General features: G+C 51.0%; 1 protein-coding gene across 16 annotated transcripts in view; it reads right to left on the bottom strand.

Moving 5' to 3' along the window:
* CLEC16A (C-type lectin domain containing 16A) overlaps nt 1-23947 on the bottom strand; it is a 235284-nt gene that overhangs the window by 44456 nt on the left and 166881 nt on the right. For 10 of the 16 annotated variants that reach the window (XM_069569950.1, XM_069569948.1, XM_069569949.1 and 7 more), the window contains 3 exons: nt 20462-20613; nt 17541-17745; nt 15520-15684 (listed from right to left, as the gene is read on the bottom strand). In XM_069569950.1, the coding sequence (XP_069426051.1) occupies nt 15520-15684; nt 17541-17745; nt 20462-20613 (522 nt within the window). The remainder of the gene's footprint in view (nt 1-15519; nt 15685-17540; nt 17746-20461; nt 20614-23947) is intronic. The other 6 variants (XM_069569951.1, XM_069569953.1, XM_069569955.1 and 3 more) reach the window with 1 other exon arrangement.

Here is a 23947-nt window from a genome sequence, read left to right as displayed (position 1 = left end):
GTAGCCGAGGAAGTTAACACGCTCAGAAAGCCACAACAAAGGACAGTTTTACCCCAGAAGTGCCACGGAGGCTTCAAGTCAACTTAGCAGGAAAGTAAAGAACACTGAGCGGGCAATAACCTCCTTCTCAGGAAGCAGGTAGATGCGTTAGAAAGAGCAGGAGTCTGAAACCAGGCTCCGTCTTTCTGGGACGGGGCGCGGGTGATGCTGCTTCTGACTTTTGCTCGCTCAGCTGCAAAAGTGGGATTAGTCACAGGATGGTTTTCGCATATTTACCTCCTGGTTGTCTGTAAAGCAACTGGCCTGGTGCCTCGCACATAGCTGGCATTCAATAAAAGGGACTTTTATCCTGGGGCCTTAAAAAAGCCTGTGATGCTAGAAGCATACACTGCATACACCACGTATCTGAATTTTTTATAAACTTGCAGATATACTGGGGGGAGTCACTGTAAAGCACCGGCTGAACCTGTCTGTCACACGGTGACATATAAGTATGACATGTAAGTCTGTCACACGGTTGAAGCGTCTACTCTCGAACCACGCTGTAAGGCTGCGGCTTTCGAGGACCTGAGTTCACAGCGGGCAAAGATGGGGATGGAGGAAAACAATTCATCAGCCCCGAATTGCTGGGCTTGGACTGCTTTCCTGATGACTTTAGGGCTTTAAGGAGGCAGGCTGCTTCAGTATGAAAGATGTCACAAAACAGCCATTCCCGTTACACTGGGATAATATTGACTTCTGGCCCTTCGGGGATCTGAGATGCTTTAAAAAAAAAAAAAACATTCAATAATACTCTGTGTGTGTTTTCGGAGAAAAGCACATTTATATAAAATGCCACGGCTGGAGGGCCACAAATAAAGGAAGCTGTATTTTGGTCATGGGATGCTGGCTACAGAGAAAAGTATGGCAGAGAGGCGGACGCGCAGCAGGGGTGCCTGGAGAGAAGCCTTTGGGGGCTCCGTCATGCTGTCACACTCCGTCTGCGACGACAAGCCAAGCCACGGGTGGGCCAGCCCTTGGAGGCCCCTGCCAGCCCCTGGGAAACTTTCCAGTCATCACAGCTCCTGAAGGCCTCCTGCACAGAACAACGTCCGCGAGCAATGACGGTGCTGGGTCAGAAGCGGGGACCGTGGAGACAACCCTGTTAAATGCACATGCGTAACCAGGGCAACGAAGCCTGAGTGCCCTAACTGCCCAGCCCACATGCTCCAGAGCCCGTGCTGTGCAACGAGAGAGGCCCTCGTGTGCTGCAACGAGCGCAGCGCAGCCAAGAAACAAAGGTACAGAGAACATTCCGAGAGAAACCAGGCTCCTGGATATTCTGCCTGAAGCTAGCCCCCATGATCCTCCACCCACGCACTTTTATTGGTCACCAGATCCTGTTCGTTCCACAGCCTAGATACTTCTGGACACGCTTCATGTTTCTTACCCCAGGGAAATCCTTGTGCAAGGGGGCGTGGAGGTGCTCTTATTTGTTAAGGACAAAAAAAAAAAAAAAATTGGCCACAACCTAAACATCCAGCAATGGGAGATTGGTTAAATAAACAGTGGTTTGCCCACGACACCAACTGGTCCTCAGCAGTCAAAAATGAAAGAGGGCGCTCTTATGCGCCCACATAAAACAAATGCAAGACATTACTGAGTGAAAATAGCACTCATTTCGGTTACACACACACAAAAAAGGCAATATACTACTATGCCACAAGTACAGCATGTGTGTGCGTGCTGAGTCGCTTCAGTTGTGTCCGACTCTTTGTGACCCCATGGACTGGAGCCCGGCAGACCCGTCTGTCTGTGGAACTCTCCAGGCAAGAATCTTGGAGTGGGTTTCCATGCCCTCCTCCAGGGGCTCTTTCTGACCCAGGGATCGAACACGTGTGTCTTACGTCTCCTGAATTGGTAGGCAGGCTCTTTACCACTAGTGCCACCTGGGAACCTCAGTATAGTGTATGCTGCTGCTGCTGCTGCTAAGTCGCTTCAGTCGTGTCCAACTCTGTGCGACCCCATGGATGGCAGCCCACTAGTATAGTGTATAAATATCCAGAAAAAACAGACTAAAAGGACATACACCAAGCTGAGGAAGAGAGTATCTCTGCAGAGGCCTGTTCTCATCCACAAAACGGGCACAGCCCACACTGCTCCGGCGGTCAGTGCCAAGGGAGGGGCTGAGTGTGCCTGGTCCCTTCTGTGCCCCCTTTACCCCTGCCCTCCAGACTCCAGTCGACCAAAACCCAAGCCTCCTGACTGATCGCTCCCCTAGCTGAGAACCTCCCCTGCTGCTTCCAGGGCAAAAGTCCAACCCTGTTTTGCCAGCAGCCTTCACCATCTGACCCCACCCGGCTCTCCAGGCTGTCCCGTCACTCCCCACGGCCCTGCCACTCAGTGTCACCTGCTCCTTCACGTGCTGCCCCCTCAGACCTGCCTCTCTGCTCTGCACGACCTGCTTATTTATTCTTGGCCACGCTGGGTCTTTGCTGCTGTGTGCGGGCTTTCTCTAGCTGTGGGGCGCGGGTTTCTCATCTTGATGGCTTCCCTTTTTACAGGCTCCTGAGCGCAGGCTCAGCAGTTTCAGTGCACGGGCTCAGCTGCCCCACATCATGTGGGATCTTCCCGGACCAGGGATCGAACCCGTGTCTCCTGCATTGGCAGGCGGATTCTTAACCAATGGACCACCAGGGGAATCCTGCACAACCTGTTTATAAGTCCATCTCCCCCATCTAGTCCTCTCTGTACGCTCAGCATTTATTTGATTCACAAAAGACCTCAGAAAGCACCCTGCTTTTTGCCTGAACCTAGTTAGTGTATTTGTCATGTAACTCCTTGGAATTTTCAAAATCCTTAAAAAAAAAAAAAAAAAAAGCCAGTTCTTCCCTCACCTGCCCCCTCCCCAGTTCCTTCTCCTGGTGATCCCTTACCTTGGACCCTAGGAGCTGCCATGCTTTGAGGGGGTCATTCAGGGCACAGGGGCCTCCCTGGTGGCTACAACGGTAAAGAATTGGCCTGCAATGCAGGAGACCCAGGTTTGACCCCTGAGTTGGGAAGATCCCCTGGAGAAGGAGATGGCAACCCACTCCAATATTCTTGCCTGGGGAATCCCAAGGACTGAGGAGTCTCGTGGCTACAGTCCATGGGTCGCAAAGACTTTAGGGCATAGAGGGGAGGGGAGGACACGTGGAGAACCCAATTGCTTAAGCCCCTCTGAACCTTCAATGCTATGATTGTGTCTGGTCCCCATTTTCCATTTTGGTTCTTCTCCAGACTCACAGGTCCTCGTGAACTAACAACTCTTCTCCCAGCTGTCCGCACACCTGGCACCTCACCCTCTTATATCTAAAGGTAGGCACTGTGATTGGTTCTTGGGAAGTGGTAAAGTGGTTCTCAAACCCTGTCCCAGGGGAGCCCTGGGGTTCCTTGAGCTAGTCAGAGACATTTGAAGGCCAAAAAAAAGAGAAAAGAATTCAAATCAAAGTAGTCTTTTTCCAATTCACAGATGAAATGAAGGGCTAGAATCTTCTCAGTTTCTAGGTTTTTATCCCACAAATGAGCCTTCGATCCTCTGCATTTGTTATCACTTGTTATCCACTAATAAGGACTTATAGCTGATAAAACAAATGACTAGGCGGCAAAAAAGAAACGCTGATAGAAAAAGGCTTAGAAAGTTTTTCAAATAAAGTTGTGGACTTTTCCTGTATGCAGAGAGTTGCGTCCGCGTTCTCTGCTGGTTTCTGTGCTCCTGAAATGACCGTGAGAGTGACAGCCCCCAGGGTTCCCCAAGCACGCCCGGTCCGGTGATGTTCTGCCAGCAGACAATCTGCAGGACTGAAGACACGGGGGTTCGCGGAGTGGGAGGCAGACGGGCCAGGCGCGCTCCCCGCCTCCGAGCTTGGGTTTCCTGGTCTGCACACGGAGGACGGGGGCCAGCCGCCCAGGGACTTGTGCGGCTCAGCGGGAACTGCCCCGCTCGGGCAGGCGTAGAGCTGACGGTTCAGCAGTCCCAGGTGAGCGGCAGTGTGCTGGGACAGGGGCTGCAGGGGACAGGTCTCCGCCCATCTCTGGTCCTGGCTCTGCCTCCAAGAGCTGTGCTTGTTGTTGATGTTTAGTCGCTCAGTTGTGTCCGACTCTGAAACCCCACGGAATGCAGCACACGAGGCTTCTGTGTTCTTCACTGTCTCCCAGAGTTTGCTCAGACTCATGTCCATTGAGTCAGTGATGCCATCCAACCATCTCATCCTCTGTCGTCCCCTTCTCCTTCTGCCCTCTATCTTTCTCAGCCTCAGGGTCTTTTCCAATGAGTCGGCTCTTCGCATCAGGTGGCCCAAGTATTGGAGCTTCAGCTTCAGCATCAGTCCTTCCATTAGTTGTGGGACCTTAGGCAGATCATGTGACCATAATCCTTATAGGCCTTCTGCAGGAGGAAGCACGTTCTGCCCTGGTGTTTTATCAGCACCCGATAAAAGCCTTTCTGAAACGAGCAACTCTGCATGACTGCACGGCTTGTTATTTACAGTAGAAGGGGCTCCTGGATTATTAACTTTGTGCAAACTGATTTAAAGTGTGGAAAGGGAATTTATCATTTGGGGGCCCAAGGGTCAGCCCTAGCTAATAACAACGACCATAAAAAACACGGAGGTAACTTTTACTGCACCTGTGTGGAGGCCTCGTTCCAAGCGCTTACGTGAATTAACTCTTTATGCTCACAGGAGCCTAAGGAGGTAGGTGACATTCCCATCCCTATTTTTATCTTTCTGTGGTAAAATAAACATAGGGCTTCTCTGGTGGCTCAGGGGTAAAGAATCTGCCTGTCAAAGCAGGAGATGTGGGTTGGATCCCTGGGTTGGGAGGATCCCCTGGAGAAGGAAATGGCAACCCACTCCAATATCCTTGCCTGGGAAATTCCATTGACAGAGGAGCCCGGAGGGCTATAATCCATGGGGGTGAAGAGTCAGACTTGACTTAGCGACTAAACAACAACAAAGAATAAACATAACATAAATGTACCACTGTAACTGTTATTCAGTGTACAGCTCCGTCGTGTTAAGTGCATTCACACTATTATGCATCACCCCCATTTTTTATATGAATAAACAGGCCCAGAGGGGTGACTAATTGACCCAAGGCCACGTAATGAGGACAAGGTGGAGCCAGGACTTGAACCTGACTGTCTGCTCTGCGGCTGTGCTAAGCCACCTCCTCTGAGGACTCACCTGGGCAAGCCCTGCTGCTGAGAAAAGAAACAGCAACAAGGATGAACAGAAAGAACAACGGGGCAGGACCCTGGCCATTCTATCTTTCCTTGGTACTTTTCCATCTTTCCGATTGTGCTGCCATAAATGTGCTTCACTTCAACCAAGAAATCTGGAGTCGAGCAGCGACAGGAGCCGGGTTCTGGGGGCGGGGATGGGTGTGCCCGTGAGCAGCTGGGCCTCGCCCTGGCACTTGCCTCCTGTCCTGTGCTGCCAGTGAGGCTGCCCTGTGTGGGCCCGCCTGAGCCCACAGAACATTCTAAGGCGTCGCCAAGGTCAAAAGGCAGCGTGAAGCTGGGGCTTTGGCCTTTTCCTACGATCTGATGCCCGGGCCCCCAAGCTCTTCCCTGCCTGCAACCTGCTCCTTGACGCACCGTCATCGTCTGGTGTCCCCAGGGCACTCGTCTGCTTCAATGTCTGAGGTGGGTAATGACCCCGAGCAACGAGGCAACACTCAGTTCTTCGGAACTCTTTTCTCATCCCAGCTGCCACCTCTCAGGAAAAGCTTGTCTGGGGCCCCGTGGCTGGCATTGCCTGCGGGGTGTGCGTTTCATAAGAAGGCTCCTCAGACAAGTGCTGGTGTGTCTTTGGGGAAAGAGTCTTTGGCGGGGTGGCGGGGGGAGCAGAGCACATTCCAGGGAAGGGAACCTTGGTGTCCAGATTTGGGGATGTGGTTCCTTCGTGGGTGCTCCTAGCCTGACAGTATCCTCAGGCTCCCTCCTCACGGCTGCCCTGCGGGCTCCGAGAAGCAGCATGGCAAGCAGGGGCCCCATGGACTTGGCTCAGGGGCCCCACGCCTCGACCCAGCCACTCGAAGGCTGATCTCTTAGAAACATCTGCCAGGCAGCTTTGAAGGAAGCGCAGATCCTGCTGCTTTTGCTCAGGCAGGATTCTGAAATTTCGTTTCTGCTTTTTTATTCATGGTAGACCAGGAGCAAATCTGTATGAGGATGGCCTTGTGCAACCCAGACCCCAAGCCTGGCTGGGAAGCAGTGACCCTGGGAGAAGGGTGGCTTTCTGCATCACAGCTCTGCAGCTTTGTCCCCTATCCAGCGGAGGTGGGCTTGGAGTAGGTGGACTCAGGAGCAGGTGTGTCACAGAGAAGACAGGGATGGGAGCGTGCTGGCTGGGCCAGGGCCCCCAAGAGTCCCCTCTCTCCTGACCTCTGCCCTCCCGACCTCTCACTTAGAGACAGGTGGCAGAGCCGTCAGGTGAAGCTGCTTGGCCATCACCAATGCCCAGTGTTAGTTGCTTGGTTGTGTCCAACTCTTTGTGGCCCCATGGACTGTAGCCCACCAGGCTCCTCTGTCCACAGAATTCTCCAGGCAAGAATAGTTGAGTGGGTTGCCATTCCCTTTTCCAGGGGATCTTCACAACCCAGGGCTCAAACCGGGGTCTCCCACATCGCAGGCAGATTCTTGACCATCTGAGCTTTCAAGAAGGTGGTATTCAGAGGCAGAAGTGGAGGTACAGGTCTCAGAGGTACAGAAGGAGCAGGGGAAGGGACACTCGCTTTCAGAGCTGTGCGGAGGACAGAATCAATGCATACAAAGTGCCTGGCATGGTTAACGCTTCCGGTCAAACTGTACCCCACACTTCCAGAAATGGATGACTTTGCTGTCCAAAACACGCTGAGGGTTGGAGCCAAAGATACGGTTTTTGTCCAATACCACTGAGGCCTAGGGTGGGGAGAATTCACTTTGGGAGCATCAAAACTGAGTCAGGAATGAAAGGGTCTGGTGGTGGGGGGCTCAGGGTCCGACCAGGCAGACCTGAGTTAAAGCCTTGCTGAAGAAGACGTATCAGTGTGACCTTGGGCGTGTGGGTGGCTTCTTTATGCGCAGAAAAGGAAAGTGGTAAAACCCTTCTGAGGAAGATCAGCTGAGAGTCCTGCATAAAGTGTTTAGCAGCTTAATTATGTTTTGCTTAAAAAACAAAACAAAAACAAAAACAGGCCTCAAGATCAGATTCAAGTCTCTGTAACTCTCTGTAACTCACCAACCCAGTAGCTGGAATCTCTGATGCAGGGAGGTGTTAACAGGGGGCTGGGGAGACTGGAAGGAGGTGGGGGGCTGCTCTCCTTCCCATGTGAGTCCAGAAAGGGTATTTTTTTCCCCCTTGGGGGAGCTGGAAGGAGAGAGTTGGCTTCAGTTTTATAATCGGAAACAAGAAAAATAACAGGCTTGAAAAAAGGAGTTTCTGGGAAACACTGCCACGAGATGACATTAGCACCTAGTAGTTCGTTCTCCCCAGGGGAGAAGTCAGAACTGAGGTCTATGAATTAAACATCGATTTTTTTTCTCCTGCTCCACCCCACACTTTTTTTTTTTTGGATGACAGTTCAAGGCTTTGTGGTCAGCTGGGCTGGCACCAGGTGCACTGTGATCCTGCATTCTTCCTCAGTTACTCAGCTGCCAAAGGCTGGTCCTGGAACGACGCTGCCTTTCCACAGAACTATTAAGTGTCCTGGGTCAGGAACTGATAAGGCTGGTTTATTTGCTTTTGACAACGATCACACCTGGGGAAGGTATGGCACTTGCCCTTGTGCTCAGGGATTTCAATGTTTACCCAGAGACAGACGGCACCCCAAACCCAGCGGGACAGGAAGGGAGAAAAGCTGACTCTCCCGCCGGCACACTGAGCTGGGGCAGGAGCCCGACCTGGGGGTGAGAGAGGCAGCAGTGACCCAGCCCAAACTTCAGCTACCAAGCCTTGCCCACTGCCTGTTCAATGGGCACCAATGGGCTCATGGAGTGTCAAACAGAGAGGGCAGTATAAACAGGGCCCCAGAACCTTCTACTACGCTCACGAAGTATCGACCAGTGAGGGCAGTATAAACAGGGCCCCAGAACCTTCTACTGTGCTCACGAAGTGTCGACCACAGAGGGCAATATAAACAGGGCCCCAGAATCTTCTCGGAGAAGGCAATGGCGACTTACTCCAGTACTCTTGCCTGGAAAATCCCATGGGCAGAGGAGCCTGGTGGGCTGCAGTCCATGGGGTTGCACAGAGTCAGACACAACTGAGCGACTTCACTTTCACTTTTCACTTTCACGCACTGGAGAAGGAAATGGCAACCCACTCCAGTGTTCTTGCCTGAAGAATCCCAGGGACGGGTGAGCCTGGTGGGCTGCCGTCTATGAGGTTGCACAGAGTCGGACACGACTGAAACAACTTAGCAGCAGCAGCAGAACCTTCTACGCTCACAAAGTGTCGACCAGTGAGGGCAATATAAACAGGGCCCCAGAACCTTCTATGCCCACCAAGTGTCGACCACAGAGGGCGATATAAACAGGGCCCCAGAACCTTCTACGCTAGCACGGCACAGTGATGGAGAAGACAAGTGGGCAACTTTAGTTAAAGGGAAGGGCTCTGAAAACTGCGCCTCAAAAAATTAAATTTGCATTCAACCCAGCAATTCCACTCCTAGGTAGAAATCCCCAAAGACTGAACGTCAGTGTTCAGACAAAAACTTGGCACACACACACACTCTCACAGTAGCCCTATTTGCATTGGCTCAAAGGTGGAGACAACTGCCAGGGCTGCCTACAGGTGGGAGAATGAATGCACCAAAGGTGGTCCACCACACAGTGGGGCATAACTCATCCGTGAGAAGGAACAGAGCTCTGACATGCCACAGCGTGGATGCACTGCCAAAACATGATTCTCAGTTAAAGAAGGGCGTCCCTGGTGGTCCAGATGGCAAAGATTCCGACTGTAACATGGAAGACCTGGGTTTGCTCCCTGGGTCGGGAAGATCCCCTGGAGTAAGGGCATGGCAGCCCACTCCAGTATTCTTGCCTGGAGAATCCCATGGACAGAGGCGCCTGGTGGGCTACAGTCCATGGGGGTCACAACGAGTCAGACACGATAGAAGTGACTGAGCACACACGCACGCAGAGGGGTTGGTAGCCCAGAATGTGAAGGTACCAATGCCACTGAATGGTGTTCTTCCAGATAGCTGGTTTTATGCTGTATGAATTCCACCACAATAGAATAAATAAAACCCAGCTGCTGTATGACTGGGGCAGCGGGCGTTGGGGCCCCTGGGGAGGCCTCTGAGGAGAAATTCGAGCAGACCCTGAACGCTGAGAAGGTACCAGGCTCGCAGAGGGCTCCTGGTTCTAACCAGAGGGCAGTGTGAGGACAGTGGTCCTTAAGGGGACACGCCTGGTGCTCAGGAGGTGCAGACAGAAAGCCAGCGCAGCTGAGATGCTGGGCTGTATGATCTGCCAAGACATCCCAGGACAGAGAAGAGAGGGGAGCCGACTGTGGAAAGTGCGCAGGGCCAGACGGTGCAGGACTACCCTAAACAGGGTGGAGGGCAGTGAAAGAGGCAGACAGACCCTCCCCTGGAGGTAACCGACTGGTCCAGGGCAGCTGACGGTCCTCAGCTGGGGAAGGGTCACTTTTGTTAAAACATGTCATTGAGCACCAGTGGGTGTCAATGTGCCTGGCTGTGTCCCACTGCAATCCCCCAACAAGTTGGGCTCTAGAGCCCTTCTGTTTGGGTAAGAATTAGGCAGGGCCCGGGTAGGACCTGACCAAGAGGGACTGTGGGGGTCTGTCACCAGCCACCCCCACCCAGGTGAATGCTTGAGAGCAGCCCTGGGCCAGAAGCAGCCCAGGAGAGGGGGTTTGGTTGGCTTGGGGAGGCCAGAGCCCTGGCCCTCAGATTGGAGGCCACTGCCCTCTGATGTCCGGGGTCACTTCTGGAAACAGCCTCTGCTCTGGGGTCTGCTGGTCCACGAGTGTCCATGGAAAGACTGCCCTGCAGGCTAGTTTTGGACACCCCACCCCCTCTTGGCAGGTTCTGGCAATTGGCTGTCACCACAGGTCAGTGGAACGGGTCCTGGAAGGCACCCGCCGTGGAGCACTGACCTCAGAGCTGGACTCTAGACCCGGCTGCGCCCGCCCACCCAACACACTGGCCACTGCTGACCCTCTCTCCCTGGCCAGGCACGCTCACCGGCCTCTGCCCTCCTGGAGCTGAACATTCTGTGGGGGCAAGAGCCATAAACATAAAGCTGGCCAATAGATAGAATTTGTGATATTTTTCAAGGCCAAATGGGAGAAGAAAAATACACCGAAGCGGCCAGTTGCCTATTAGCCCTGATTTATATTCTACTTTTAACATCTCATCCAAGGAAATGAAAGGTATGTGCTCATCAAATATGATCAAGAAATGGCTCTGTGACAACTCCCTGGGCCTGCAGAGAGCAGCAGGGGATGTGTCACGATCGAGCCAGCCCCTCCAGCAGCCACCCCGGGGCAGGTGGCCAGCTGTGGCTTTCCCTTGTCAACACCTCTCCAGGCAGGGGGTATGCTGCAACAGTGCGGTCCATGCAAGGGACGGACACAGAGCAACACCCTGATGGCAGGTACGGACGCCACAGCATCGCAGACCAACCTGGGCCGGGTTTGCGAGGAGCCCTCTGGCAAACTCTTTGAGGAAGGTGAGCGTGGTGACTCTGACGTGCAACTGACGGGAGTCGCATCTCACTTGCTTCGGTGACAACGCTGAAGCTGAGGTGGGGGGATGCCGCTGAAGACCTGGGGTAGGGTCTCAGTTCCTTGGTGTCCCCTGCCGAAGTACCACAGCCTAAACCACCCAGTGTCTGGGGCCCCTGCGGGAACTCCTCGTCTCCCTAGTGTTCTCGCAGGGAGAAGGTAACCGGGTGGGTGCTGCCCTGAGGCTGTGCAGAGACTGAGGACGGAGGCTCACTCCTTACTCGGTGGAGGCTGAATGAAGGTGCTGTGTGACGGGAACACTCCAGGTCCCCAAGGGAGTGACACTCTTCCTGGGGGGAGGAGGGTACCCAAATATGTCGACCAGGTTCAGAGCCACTGGGCCACAGAGGCTAATGTGATGGGGCTGAGGGGGGCAGCAGGGATCAGGAAGGGCCTCTCTGGGGAGGCGGCACGCAGCCTGAAGCCCGAGTGATCATCAGGAAGTGGCCACATGCAGATCTAGGGAGGAGCATGCAGGGCCAAGGCCCTGGGGCAGGAGAGAGCACCGTGAGCTTAGGCGGTGGTTCTCAAAGCATGGGCTGGGGAACCCTGGGGGCGCCTCCCAGGGTCAGAACTCTCATAAAGATGACGACGGCATTTTCCTTTTACACTCATCCTCCCAGGAGGATGCAAAGGAGCTTTCCGGAGTCCATGCCAGCATGACAGATTGAAAGCAGAAGCAGCTATGAGAAAACCCAGCTGTTTTCTATTAAGCCAGATATTAAGGAGATTTGCAAAAATATAATATTAACTTTTATTTGTTTTGTTTTTCAAAACAGACTTGTTCATAAAGAACTATGTTATTTATTGCTTTACATAAGGTGGGTTATTATTATTTTTTAAATAAATAAATTTAAAAAGTATTTCTCAGGTTTAATTTCCAATAGCTGAAATATGGATAAGTATAATCCATACAAACTAAAGAACTTTGGGTCCCTTAATGCTTTTCAAAGAGTATAAAGTGGGGCTGGGCCTTCCCTCGAGTTCCAGTGGCTAGGACTCCACGCTTGCACTGCATGGAGCGTGGGTTCAGTCCTCTGTGGAGAAACTAGGATCCCACATGTCACACAGCCAAAAACCAAGCAAACAAAAAAGGAGGGATCCTGAGGCCCAAACCTGGAGACATGCTGACTTGGAGGAGCAGCAAGGGTGGGGGCCTCGGGCAGGGGATGGGGTGAAGGCTTCGGAAGGGCTGCGTCTGAGAGGCTGGCTGGGACTCATTGCACGAAGAGCACGGAGGCCAGAACGAGAGACCTGGATTTTGTCCTAAATTCAGTGAGGAAGCTACAGGACAGTGGCAGGGAGAGGCATGATGTGATGTGATTTATGTTCTAGAAAGATCCCTCTGGCTGCATGGAAGGGAGGGGATGAGCCTGGAAGCCAGAGAGCATGTGGGTGCCGCTGCCGTGACGGGGAGAGACGCTGGAGGCCGAGAGAGGGAGAAGGACCCGGTGTGTTCCAGAGGCAAAGCAGAAGTGGGTGTGGGAGAGTGAAGAGAAAAGATGAGGGATGATGCCAAGATGCTGGGCAGCTGTGGGGCCAAATCCTGAGGCAGCAGGTGCTGAGGCGCTGGGGGCGGGGGTGGGGCGGGGCCCCTCTCTGAGGGAACGCTGACTCTTTCTGAGTCATGCGAAGCCTCAACACTCTCCACTGGCTCTTTAGGTCACATCTCTGGCCCAGGCTAGGACAGGCAGGCAGCGAGGCCTCTCTACCCAAGGCCCTGGAGCAGCCATCCTGTGGCCACATCTCTGAGAATGTTCCCCACCACCAGCCCTGCCAGGGGCTGTCGTGGGAGACACTGCTAAGGAGTGAGTGGTCACTCTCAGGAGCTTCCTGTGACCTGCCACAGTCCCACCTGGTACCCTGACCCTGGGACCAGCAAGAGGACACCGGGCATCCCAGCTGTGCCAAGCCCTCTGCAAGGCAGGCCCAGCCCAGCGAAGGCAGGGCGATGCCCCCAGCACTGGACAACCTGGCCCCTCTCTGGAGGTCAGGTGGGATGGGAGAAGTTATCCCACAGCCATCTGCAAACGGGGGGGTTGGGGGGGGCGGGAATCATGCAGATGCCCAAGAACTTGACATTTGGCTCTGTTGATTACTTTATGCTCGCCTTGTTCCAAAGATGAGGGAGTGGAAATGAGGACCAAGCTTTCCTCCTTAATCCATTACTTTCTGAGTTCAAAGAAGCCCTGATGACCCTAAAGAAATTATTTCTTAACTCACAGAATCTTGTACGTCAATTACATTTCAATTAAAAAAAATTACAAAGAGGTATTTATAGGCATGTTATAATAAAATTACAACTGTGTGTGGGATTTCCCTGGCAGTCCAGTGGTTAGACTCTGCCCTTCCAATGAAAGGGGTACAGGTTTGATCCCTGGTTGGGGAACTAAGATCCCACATTCTGTGCAGCCAAAAAAAAAAAAAAAGAATTATAACTGTGTGGAGGAAAAAAAAAAAAGGAAAGGAAGAAAGAAATGATTTCTTACCAGGCTAGTCTGTATTTAGTTAACCTAGACTTATGGTCTGGAGAAGGCAATGGCACCCCACTCCAGTACTCTTGCCTGGAAAATCCCATGGACAGAGGAGCCTGGTAGGTTGCAGTCCATAGGGTCACGAAGAGTTGGACATGACTGAGTGACTTCACTTTCACTTTCCACTTTCATGCATTGGAGAAGGAAATGGCAACCCACTCCAGTGTTCTTTCCTGGAGAATCCCAGGGACGGGGGAGCCTGATGGGCTGCCGTCTATTGGGTCGCACAGAGTCAGACACGACTGAAGCGACTTAGCAGCAGCAGCAGCAGCAGACTTATGGTCATCATTTATGTCTACTTAGCAACCATCTCTACAGAGCATGAGGCAATCTGGAGAATTTTTTAAAATGTTTATTTATTTGGTTGCAGCATGTGGGGTCGTCACTGCATTGTGCAGCATCTTTCTCTGATGCAGTTCATGGACTCTCTAGTTGTGGTGCACAGGCGCAGTAGTTACGGCTCACAGGCTCAGCTGCTCTGTGGCATGTGGGATCCTAGTTCCCCGACCAGGGATCGAACCCGAGTCCCCTGCATTAGAAAGCAGACTCTCAACCAATGGACTACCAGGGAAGTCCCAATCTGGAGAATTTTTAACAAAGAACCCTTCAGACCCTTCAGCAGGCAGAACTGTCTCACATTTCATGGCTGAAAACAGAGGCAGGACTGCAGTCAGTCTCGAAACCTAGGACCGTATTTAAGAATGGAAGCAATCGCAGGCTGTGGGTGGCAGCGTGAACTGGCACACTTTTTTCTGGGGCTACATATACTAAGATGAAAAACCTCCCCTTTGACTCAGCAGAGCTACCATTGGGCATTTATCCCACTGATACATGACATTTGCACACTTACAACAAGGATACCCCAACGAGAGACACTGTGATGGATGGGCCAGACGCTGGAAACAACCAGCATCACTGTCCAGTGTCAGTGACCAGCATCCAATGCCCATCAGTACAAAATGCTACAGAAGATTCTTTTGGTCCATCCATACGAAAAAATACTATACCACAGTGAATGAGCATGAAGTTGGTTTACACATGCTTCCATGTAACGCTGACTTGTCAATAATCAAACACAGCGAGATGCAGAATCACACATACGGTATAACCCTGGGGTGTAAAAACAGACAAGCAAAACATGTCTGGAAGGACATGCAAGAAACTGTTAACCATGGTCACCTCTGGGGCCAAGCAGTCTTATTTTTCATTTTACCATGTCCTGTTTGGGTTTTAAGAAGTCATATGCTTATAGCATATACTATATGAATCCCATGGACAAAGGAGCCTGGCAGGCCACAGTCCACAGGGTCGCAAAGAGTTGGACACGACTGAAACGACTTAGCACGTATAGCATATACTGTATTTCTAAAATGAATGAGTCAAATCGAAGAACAAAATCTGAGGTGAAGGGAAACAGGGACCCTGGTATGGGTCAGGTTCTATCTACCGTCCGATTCTTAACTGGGTAACTGCTTGTGAAAACATTCTGCAACATTTGCAGTTGAGGTTTTAAGCCCTAAGCGTGGAGGGGTGAAGTTGCAGGGAACAGCTTGGCCAGTTTTTTGAGGTTCTCTAAACAAAGGCAAGGTTCTCTTGCGAGAGGTCAGGGTACAGACATATCAGAACAGGAAGAGGGAGCCCACTGGCCCTTGTGGAGAAGCGGTACTTTTAGCTCCACCAGGAGACTTTGAATTTTCTATTAATGCTTCTCTTTCGGATAGGCGGGGAGGAAAGTTAGAGCTGTACTTCGGTGAAAGTGGGAAGAGAAGCTCCCAGAAAAAAGACAGTGGCAGCCACCCCGTGGGCAGTGGGACCTTCTTCTGAATTCTCACTTCTTTAGGGGCTTAAACAGGAACCACACACACCAACTCTTTCTAGTCATCCTACATGGAAAAGGAAATGACTCTTCCACAACCTCGTTACTAATACTCTAAGTATTTCCAAGAAAGTTTTAGTCTTAATTCTGAGAAGCTCTTCTACATCCTCAAACATCCTCAAACAAATCTCTGGAAAACCAAACCCCGGTGATGGAACATCAAAGGGAAAGTCAAGATTTCTTTCTGGGGCTTGTGTTTGATCTTGCACTGGACTTTGATAAGTTCTAAGAAGCTGGGTTTCTGAGAGGGGAAGGGATGCTTACAAATGCTCAGGATACAGAAGGTCCTGGAGCCGACCCTCTCGCTCTCCCTGGCAGGGACAGGAGGTGGCACGGGGGCTGGGGTGGCGCTTACCTGGCACCCTGTCCACAGAGGCGAACACGGAGCGCTGCACCGTGGGGTCGCTGCTGCCGCGGCGGCACTGGTCGTAGAAGCGGAAGGGCAGGTGCTGGGCGGAGGATGAGCCGAGTCCAAACCCCAAGACCTCAGTTGCCGGCTGGATCGGAAGGTCCAGAAGGGCTGTGTTCAAACAGACCCGTGGTTCAGGCTCAGCACGTACGACGGGAGTGTAGGTGATAACACTTTGGGTGGCTGTAGTTGGTGTGGCTGCAGCCCAGCTAGGCACATCCCTTGGGCGATTCTAGGCAGGCAGCCGGTAGCCTTGAGCTGGGGAGACCAGCGTGACACCGAGGGTCTCGACTAAGGCTCAAAACACAAGGGGAGCCTTGTGCGGGGTTCAGAGAGGAAGGCCAGGCCCAGCTTCACCTCAGATTCTCGGTTTCCATACGCAAAAAACCGTACCAAGGCTTAGCGTTGCGTATGGTTTCAGACCCTGACACAAATGGGGCCAGTTCTGCCATGAAATTCACAAATCTATGTGTGCAGGGAAGAGTGTGTGAGAGCAAGCACACACGCACCTGTGCTTGTGTATTTATGACTCTGTGTATCTGTCACTGTCTTCCCTTCCACACACAAATCTCACAATACAGCAAAATCTGGAGGGGCCTTCTAAAATTTATTTAATAAATACCCAACATGTGCGACCTCCCAGGCAGTACAGTGATTAAGACTCCACACTCCCAACGCAGGGGACCACAGGATCAATCCCTGACCGGGGAACTAAGATCCCAGATGCCGCACGGCACGGCCGAAAAAAAAAAAAGAAATACCCAAGGCGTTAGTTCTAACAGCCACTTCACAGCATAATTCTCCATTTTCAAATGAAATATTTAGCCTTCATGCCAACTGTGAGAGATTGCTTTACATTAAAAAAAAAAACACTCGAAATAAATCTTTAGAGAAAGGACTGAATGATTTAAGTCACTTTGCACATTACAAAATGCTTCTGTAATGATTTCGGAGGCCAAGTTTCAGCTAAGTGAGAAATAAGATGCGGACTATGTGTGATGCAGGCCTGCACCGATCAACGGAGCACATGCAGGAAATCACTGAACCCACCATGCCCAGAAACCCCGCCCTCTAAGTGTTTATTTTCAGGAGACCCCTCAAGAACACTCCCCTTCTCCCCCAGCGGACTGCTCAGTGCTTGAGCCAAAAGGCCCTGGTTTCTTGAGATAGGCTGGTGGTGATTTCAGGACTTGATAGAATGCCTTTTCCCCAAGGAGGATGCTGTTCTTTCTGCCCTGATGAAGGGAAGGCTCTCACATCAGCACCTTCTAAGAAAGCTGGGGCCTTCCTGACACTGGATGGCGCAGGGCCTCCTCACTGATTCACCACATCCCTGCGCCACGTGACATGACGCTTGCGAATCCAGTGCTGGGTCCTGGGCACCTCATCAGGCAGGGCTGCCTCTCATGAGAGCTGGGAATGAAGAGGAGGAAGGGACGGGCTTTAGCACAGGAAGTCCTGCCTTTGGGTTCTGCCAACCAGCTGCCTGTGTGGTTTTGGACAAGTCACCAAGCCTCAGTTTACTCATCTATAAAATGGGTGAACAGGCCCTACTCATCTCCAGGGTGGTTTTAAGGGTCAGAAGTGGTAGACGAGAATCAAAGTGAAATGCAGTGAAGTCACTCAATCGTGTCTGACTCTTTTCGACCCCATGGACTGTAGTCTACCAGGCTCCTCAGTCCACAGAATTTTCCAGGCAATGAGAATCAAGGCACTCTGCAAATATAAGTTAGAGGACGCCGTGTGCTGGAGGGGAGCACCATTGTCCACATGGATGGCTGCATCTCTTTGAGCAGCCTCAGACATTCTAGAAACCAAACGCTTAGGATTCTCCATCCTCTCACCAAAACACAACTGACTCCTGTGCCGTGGTGTCCTCTCCTAGAGGAGTTATCAGGGCGCTCGAGGTCAACGTGAGACCCACGCTGATGGCTCAGAGGACACCCAGAGAGGGGTGCTGCACTCACCTGCTATCCTCTGCATCTTCATGCGTCTTGCCTGGATGCGGCCCTTGGCCAGGCGCTGCTTGGCGATGATGCAGCGGATGTGGTCTGAGAAGATGAAGGTGGCTTGCAGGATGGGGAAGGGCTTGGAGTGGGGGCTGGATGCAGGCTTGTGGATGGTGATATTCAGGGCGCGGCTGTCGTCCTCCACGCCGGTCACCTGCATGTCCTGGGGCGGGGAGGGGGCCAAAGAAAGGATGTCTGTTAGGTTCAGTTAGAAAGGTCGTTCCGTTAGGAAGGTCACTGCTTGGAGGCTGTGGACCCACGTCTCCTCTAGAACAAGGGCCCTCAGACTGAAGTTTGCTTTTGCTCTGAAGGAGACCATCAGTCCTCCAAGTGCAAGAGTGTTGAGGATGGGCACAAACCAGACCAGGCCTGGTGGGACGACAGGGTGGGAAGCACAGCCAGCTCAGTGGCTGGTGCTGGCTGCGGTGGCTGGTCTTGTCCTCTCAAAGACTTGAGTCAGCTGGTGAACGTGCAGGATGCCAGCAGCTGTGGGATCATAGTGCTTGACCAGGGATTGAACCCGCACCCCCTTGCATTGGAAGGCGGATTCTTAACCACTGGCCCAGCCGGGAAGTCCCAAACCCTAACAATTCTTGCTTCTGAGAAACCAGAGATAAGAAACCCAAGGCTAGTTCTTTCTGGCATGATTTCACCTACTAACAATTCCTTTCCTGCTTCTCTTAAGAAAGTGAAAATTGCTCAGTTGCGCCCAACTCTTTGAGACCCCACGGATTATACAGTCCATGGAATTCTTCAGGCCAGAATACTGGAGTGGGTAGCCTTTCCCTTCTCCAGGGGATCTTCCTAACCCAGGGATTGAACTCAGGTCTCCCGCATTGCAGGCAGATTCTTTACCATATAAGCCACAAATGAAGCCCAAGAATACCAGAGTGGGTAGTCTATCCCTTCCCCAGCAGATCTTCCCGCACCAGGAATTGAACCGGGGTCTCCTGCATTGAAGGCAGATTATTTTTACCAACTGAGCTATCAGGGAGGCCCTCTCTCTTAAGAAGAGGGCATCATTAGTTCCTATTTGTATGTCTCTGATGAATTCCTGGTCCCTAAAGGAAAAAGCTAACTCTGAGAAAGAGACATTTGAAGAAAGTTGCCTTTGAAAGGTAGAGGAGGACTCACGTAGACCAAGTATTAGGACAAATGCAATCCAAAGCCTCAGAATGGATTCTGTGCAAAGAATCTGCTTCCCACTGAGGTTTGAGATAAAAAGCAGAGGACAGGAGACAAGCATGAAAGTCAAAGGCTAGAGGCGGGGGCGGAAATGTTGAAAAGGCTCATGAAGCAAGACAGAGACTGTCCATAGGCATTCCATCTGGCACGGAACGTTGCAGTGGGGATTAGATGAGATATTACGCTTTTAAAATGGAGAGAGAGGCTGGCGCGTGGTAACAGCCTGACAAATAGGCGCTCCTGGAAGACGACCAAAAGAAAAGGTTTATGTGGCTTTCATTGTCTGATGGACGACACATATTAATCCTTTGAGGGAGAAAAACACTTTCCTGACACTAAATTCTAAAGGAAATTGATTATAAGCCTAGATAAATAAGAAGCAGCACTAAGTCACTTAATGGACAGTCTCCGACGTGGAAGTCTTTTTTTAAATGCAAGCTTCTTCAGATAGTCGCTGTGCACATCAACCTTCTGTAAAAGACATTTTTAAAATGGAAAGATCTTGAAAAAGAGGAGGCTGGGAAATGGTTGCAATAGCATCTTCAAACCCATGGGTGGTCCTCTTGGGGAGGGGGGGGTCACACTGGAGACGGATGTGGGTTGGCCCTGGCAAGGCCTTGCCAGCAACCAGGACTGCCCAACAAGGAAACAGGCCTGGCGCAAGGCAAGTAAGGCCCAGGGGGTCTGGTGGGGGAATGGGGTGGAAGGCTGTTTTCAACTTGCCTGACTCTATGCTTCCTTTGACCAACCAGCTGGCATTAGTCACCCATCATTAGACAAACACTAAGAAAACCCAAGCTCCAGCTTGGCGTTTGGCAATTTAAGAGCCCAGGCTTGATGGAGAGACGGAGGACACAGGAACTTTCATAAATTACCAGCAGCAACAATCATTCCAGAGAGGAAATGGGCCCAGCCCAACTTCTTGGTATCTGCCCTAGGGAAACCCTGGTCCAAGTGCACAAGGAAGTCGGGACAATTTTGTTGACGGCAGCACCGTACGTATGTGAAAGTAGAAATCTGGGAACAAACACGGGACACTGACTACCTCCGCCTTGGGATGTGGGCAGGCAGCAGTTACAAGAATACCAGCAAGTCTCCATAGACTGACACAGTCAGGGCTCTAAAACATTCACTGAGTGAAAAAAACAAAGTTTAGAATACATGCAATGTGACAGAATAAAAAATATACACAGAAACACCCTCTTTTGAGTACCTGTGTACAATTTTTAAAAACAGTACATGCATGCTGAGTTGCGTCAATCATGTCCAACTCTTTTGTGACCCTATGGACTGTAGCCCGCCAGGCTCCTCTGTCCATGGGATTCTCCAGGCAGGAATACTGGAGTGGGTTGCCATTTCCTACTCCAGGGGATCTTCCCGACCCAGGGATCGAACCTGTGTCTCCTGCGTTGGCAGGCAGATTCTTTACCACTGGGTCACCTGGGAAGGACAGTTCATGTAGCTCCATTCACACGTGCAGCTGGCAAAGCACCGTATCTGATGACAGAGGAGGGGCGTCAGAAATGAGTTTTGGTTAAAGAGAACTTGGCCCTTATCTGTGAGGTGTTCTAACTGCTGTCAGGGGTAAGCTGCTCACACAGCCCTTATGTCATTAGCACTTGACTGTAAAGATGACACTTTGGTGGGTGTTTGCATAGCCAGTGAAGAACTTCTGGGCTTCTCAGCCATCGTACCTGCAGAAGGCCTGCGAACTTGACCACTCCCCAGCCCAGCCTGGACACGTCGGGCTCCACCAAACTCATCTGGTAAATATCGACGGCCAGGAACCGCTGGAGCATACCGCCGTCCTTGGTGACCACTGTGCATGCAATCAGGTCGCTGTTGTCTGGAAGGAGGGGGACAGAGAGCAGGGTGAGGTACAGTCCGCTGCACAGTCTGAGTGACACGTTTGGGCTGGTGTGTGTTCTGTCGGGCGGCACAGCTCGGCGCCAGACCCCAGCCTGGCAGTCACACACACTGGGTTCCGAGTCCCTCCTCTGAGTCATGCTGGGCAACCTTCTATACCTCTCTGGGCTTCAGATTCCTCATCCGGAAAATAGGGATCATGCCCAACCCATTCAAAGCACTGTTTGTGAGGACCAGCTCATATAAAATACATAAAGCACCAGTACAGTCACAACGAACGAGTTCCGTTCTGAGAGCGCATTTGTTAAGTCCAATGAAGTTAGCCTAGGTACCCGACTCACAGGGTTGGCTACACAGTACTATACTTTACTGGGTTTATAATACTTTTCACACAAATAATACACAAAAAGCAAACACCAAAGATTAAGAAGACATTTTTAATCTTACAGTACAGAACTTTAAAAATCAGTTGTATCAAATACATCCCTGCTGCTTTTACACTGGCTTCTGCACATGCTGGGCTCAACACAGAGACACTCTACTACTGCACTCTCTACAGTCCCGTACAGTAAAGCACACAAAAGCACAGCCACGGGTAGAGGATGCACTCGAGTGTCAGTGTATGCCAGAGACGTGAACTGTCTTACGCGATGGGACACATGAATGCACGTTTGCATCTCTCAAAGTTGGCAACTTGAAGGTTCGTGTGTAGGGAACTTACTATACAATACTTGCTGTGAATTAGGCACTGCAACTGCAGCTAAAAAAACACCCAACAAACCCAGAATCCCAGTAACATTTCAGTGCTTCCCTGCAGGTGTTGGCGGTTTATACCTGTGACTGTTTGCCCAGATTAAGTGAAGACAGGAAAGGAAGAGCCCCCCCCCCCCCCCGCTTGGTTACAGAATCATCAAGACTTTAGCTTGGTGTCTGACAACTTAGAGCCTAGCTCTACATGAGACAGTGTGTGATTTGGGGCAAGGCACTTGGCCTCTCTAAACCACGGTTTCCCATCTGTAAAATGGGAATAATGTCCCCGATCTGGAGATGTTTGATACCTTAAAATGAGAACAGGTAGTGAAAACATTTAGCAGGGTTTCCTCAGCTTACGCTTGGTCCCTTTTCTTAGCTGGAAGTTATTGCCAGATTTGATGTCTAATTTAGTGCCTGTCCTTGATGGCTTTGAACTCACCAGAGTAACATAGGGCCATTAAGTTCCCCACAGTGAGATCCTCTGTAATATGTTTTAAGAGAAATAGCTGAACCAGGAAACAACCTAAATACCCCCAAAGCGGGGAACCACGTGAGTATGATTTTTTTCCCATCATATGGAAAATTACATACCCATTTAAAAGTTATGTTTAACCAAAGTGTGAACTGTGGTTACTTAGGAGGAGGGAAGTGAGAATCGGGGGTGGGTGGGACTGTGTGTGTGTGTGTGCGTGTGTGTGGTATCAACAGGAGAACTTTAATTTTTGCCCTCTGTATCACTGATTTGCTTGAAATTATTTTAAAATGAGAAGGTACTCAATATACACTTTTGAAATACACGTTAAAGACCCAAGTAAAAAATCCTATTTACCAATAATTGCAATGGCACTGGGAAAGACTACATGTTTAAATGAACATGATGATAAAAACTTTGTAACTGTGATTTTGGTACGTTGAAAGATAGTTATCGCTACAAAGAAATACAAGCTTGGAGAAATATACTAAAACATTAAAAGACATCTCTGATTAGGAGAACGGTGGGTGAATTTCTTTTTTTCCCTTAAACAGCTTTATGGAAGGATAATTTATATACCATAAAACTCACCTGTTCTCAGTGTACAGTTCGAGTTTTGGTAAATTTAGAGCTGTGCCCTGTGGCACTCCAGCGGTAGAACACTGTCAGCACCCCAATACGTTCTGTGACCTAATACTTGGCTTCACTTTATTGGTGGTGGGTGGTGGGGGGAAAGTAACACAGATAGTAACAATCCTGGCCCCAAACACAGGAATTTGCCAAGGTTTTGCCTCCCCTCATTTTCGCTCTTCATTTAGGCCTAAGGAATGATGGGCACATTTCTCCTCTGCCCTCTTCTCCTCCCCTCGCTCCTCCGCCTCCCTGCCCTCACATCCCACACTACCTCTGCTGAATGCTCTGAGCGCACAGTCTGAGATCCTGGCTTCCTGGGATGTCTTCTGGTCCAGAAGCTGTGACAGGCCTTGGGATTCTGTCTTTTCTCCCCAGCATGTGACGACCTGGCATGGCCAGAAACCCCACAGCCAACACTAGCACCAGACAGCCTCAACTCTGGCTTGCATGTTCTCATTCTCGAGGGCAGGGAGCCTCCTCCCTTTCCCAGGAGTCTAGCCAAATATTTAAGAAGAGTTCTAAAAATGACTTTATCTAGAATTTCTAGTTCCATGCAGAAGACATCTAGTCTTCTGTATCCTCAGAAGTGCATGGAGTTTGGCTTCCCAGGTGGCGCAGTGGTAAAGAACCCGCCTGCCAATCCAGGAGGCACAAGAGAGCCGGGTTTGATTCCTGGGTTGGGAAGATCCCTTGGAGGAGGAAATGTCAACCCACTTCAGCACTCTTGCCTGAAAAAAAATCCATGGACAGAGGAGCCTAGAGGGCTAGTCCATGGGGTGGCAAAGAACTAACTAGACAAGACTGAGCGTGCACACACACACACACACACACACACACACACAAAGTCGAGTTTACTTTCTTAACTCAATACTTACATCATGTTCCCCAATTAGCATCTTTTACTTTTTAAAAAGAGAAAACTAAGCTCATAAAAGATGCTTTCTCTCTCTTTTCCTTTCTCTTTCTTTCCTCTCCCCTTCCCCATAAACAGGACAACCCTGCTCTTCCCTTCCCCACATTCACAAAAGAGGTTCATCTGCGGGTGAGCCTGGAAAGCAGGCACAGCCAAGGTCTTGGTGTCAGCGGGCTGTGTCGCAGGCAACCCCCTCATAAAGCCCAGGGGCCTTTAGGGGCTTCAGGGGGAAGGAAAGACCTACCACCTCTGCCACAAAGAACTCAAAAGGAAGGACAAAACCCCAAAGCGGAACAACTTTCAGAAATGCAGTTGAGACATCAAAGCCCCGTGAGAGATTTCGTAAGAAAACTAAAAGGCAACTGTCACCAGTGAGACAGGAGGGCTGAGAGGGAGGGAGCCCCTGGTTTTTCAGAAGCTGTGGGGGGCAGTTAAGGAGAAATGAAGCGGCTTCCATGGACTGAACAGAAGGGCACCTAGGCATCCTTTGGGAGAGACCAAGGGAGTCTGGTCGGGGTGACCTTTGTGGGCCTCCGGGTCGGC

Source organism: Ovis canadensis, chromosome 24 (assembly GCF_042477335.2).
Source record: "Ovis canadensis isolate MfBH-ARS-UI-01 breed Bighorn chromosome 24, ARS-UI_OviCan_v2, whole genome shotgun sequence".
Lineage (NCBI taxonomy): Eukaryota > Metazoa > Chordata > Mammalia > Artiodactyla > Bovidae > Ovis > Ovis canadensis.
Note: the sequence above shows the minus strand (reverse complement) of the source record. Positions and strands in the feature narration are given on the sequence as shown.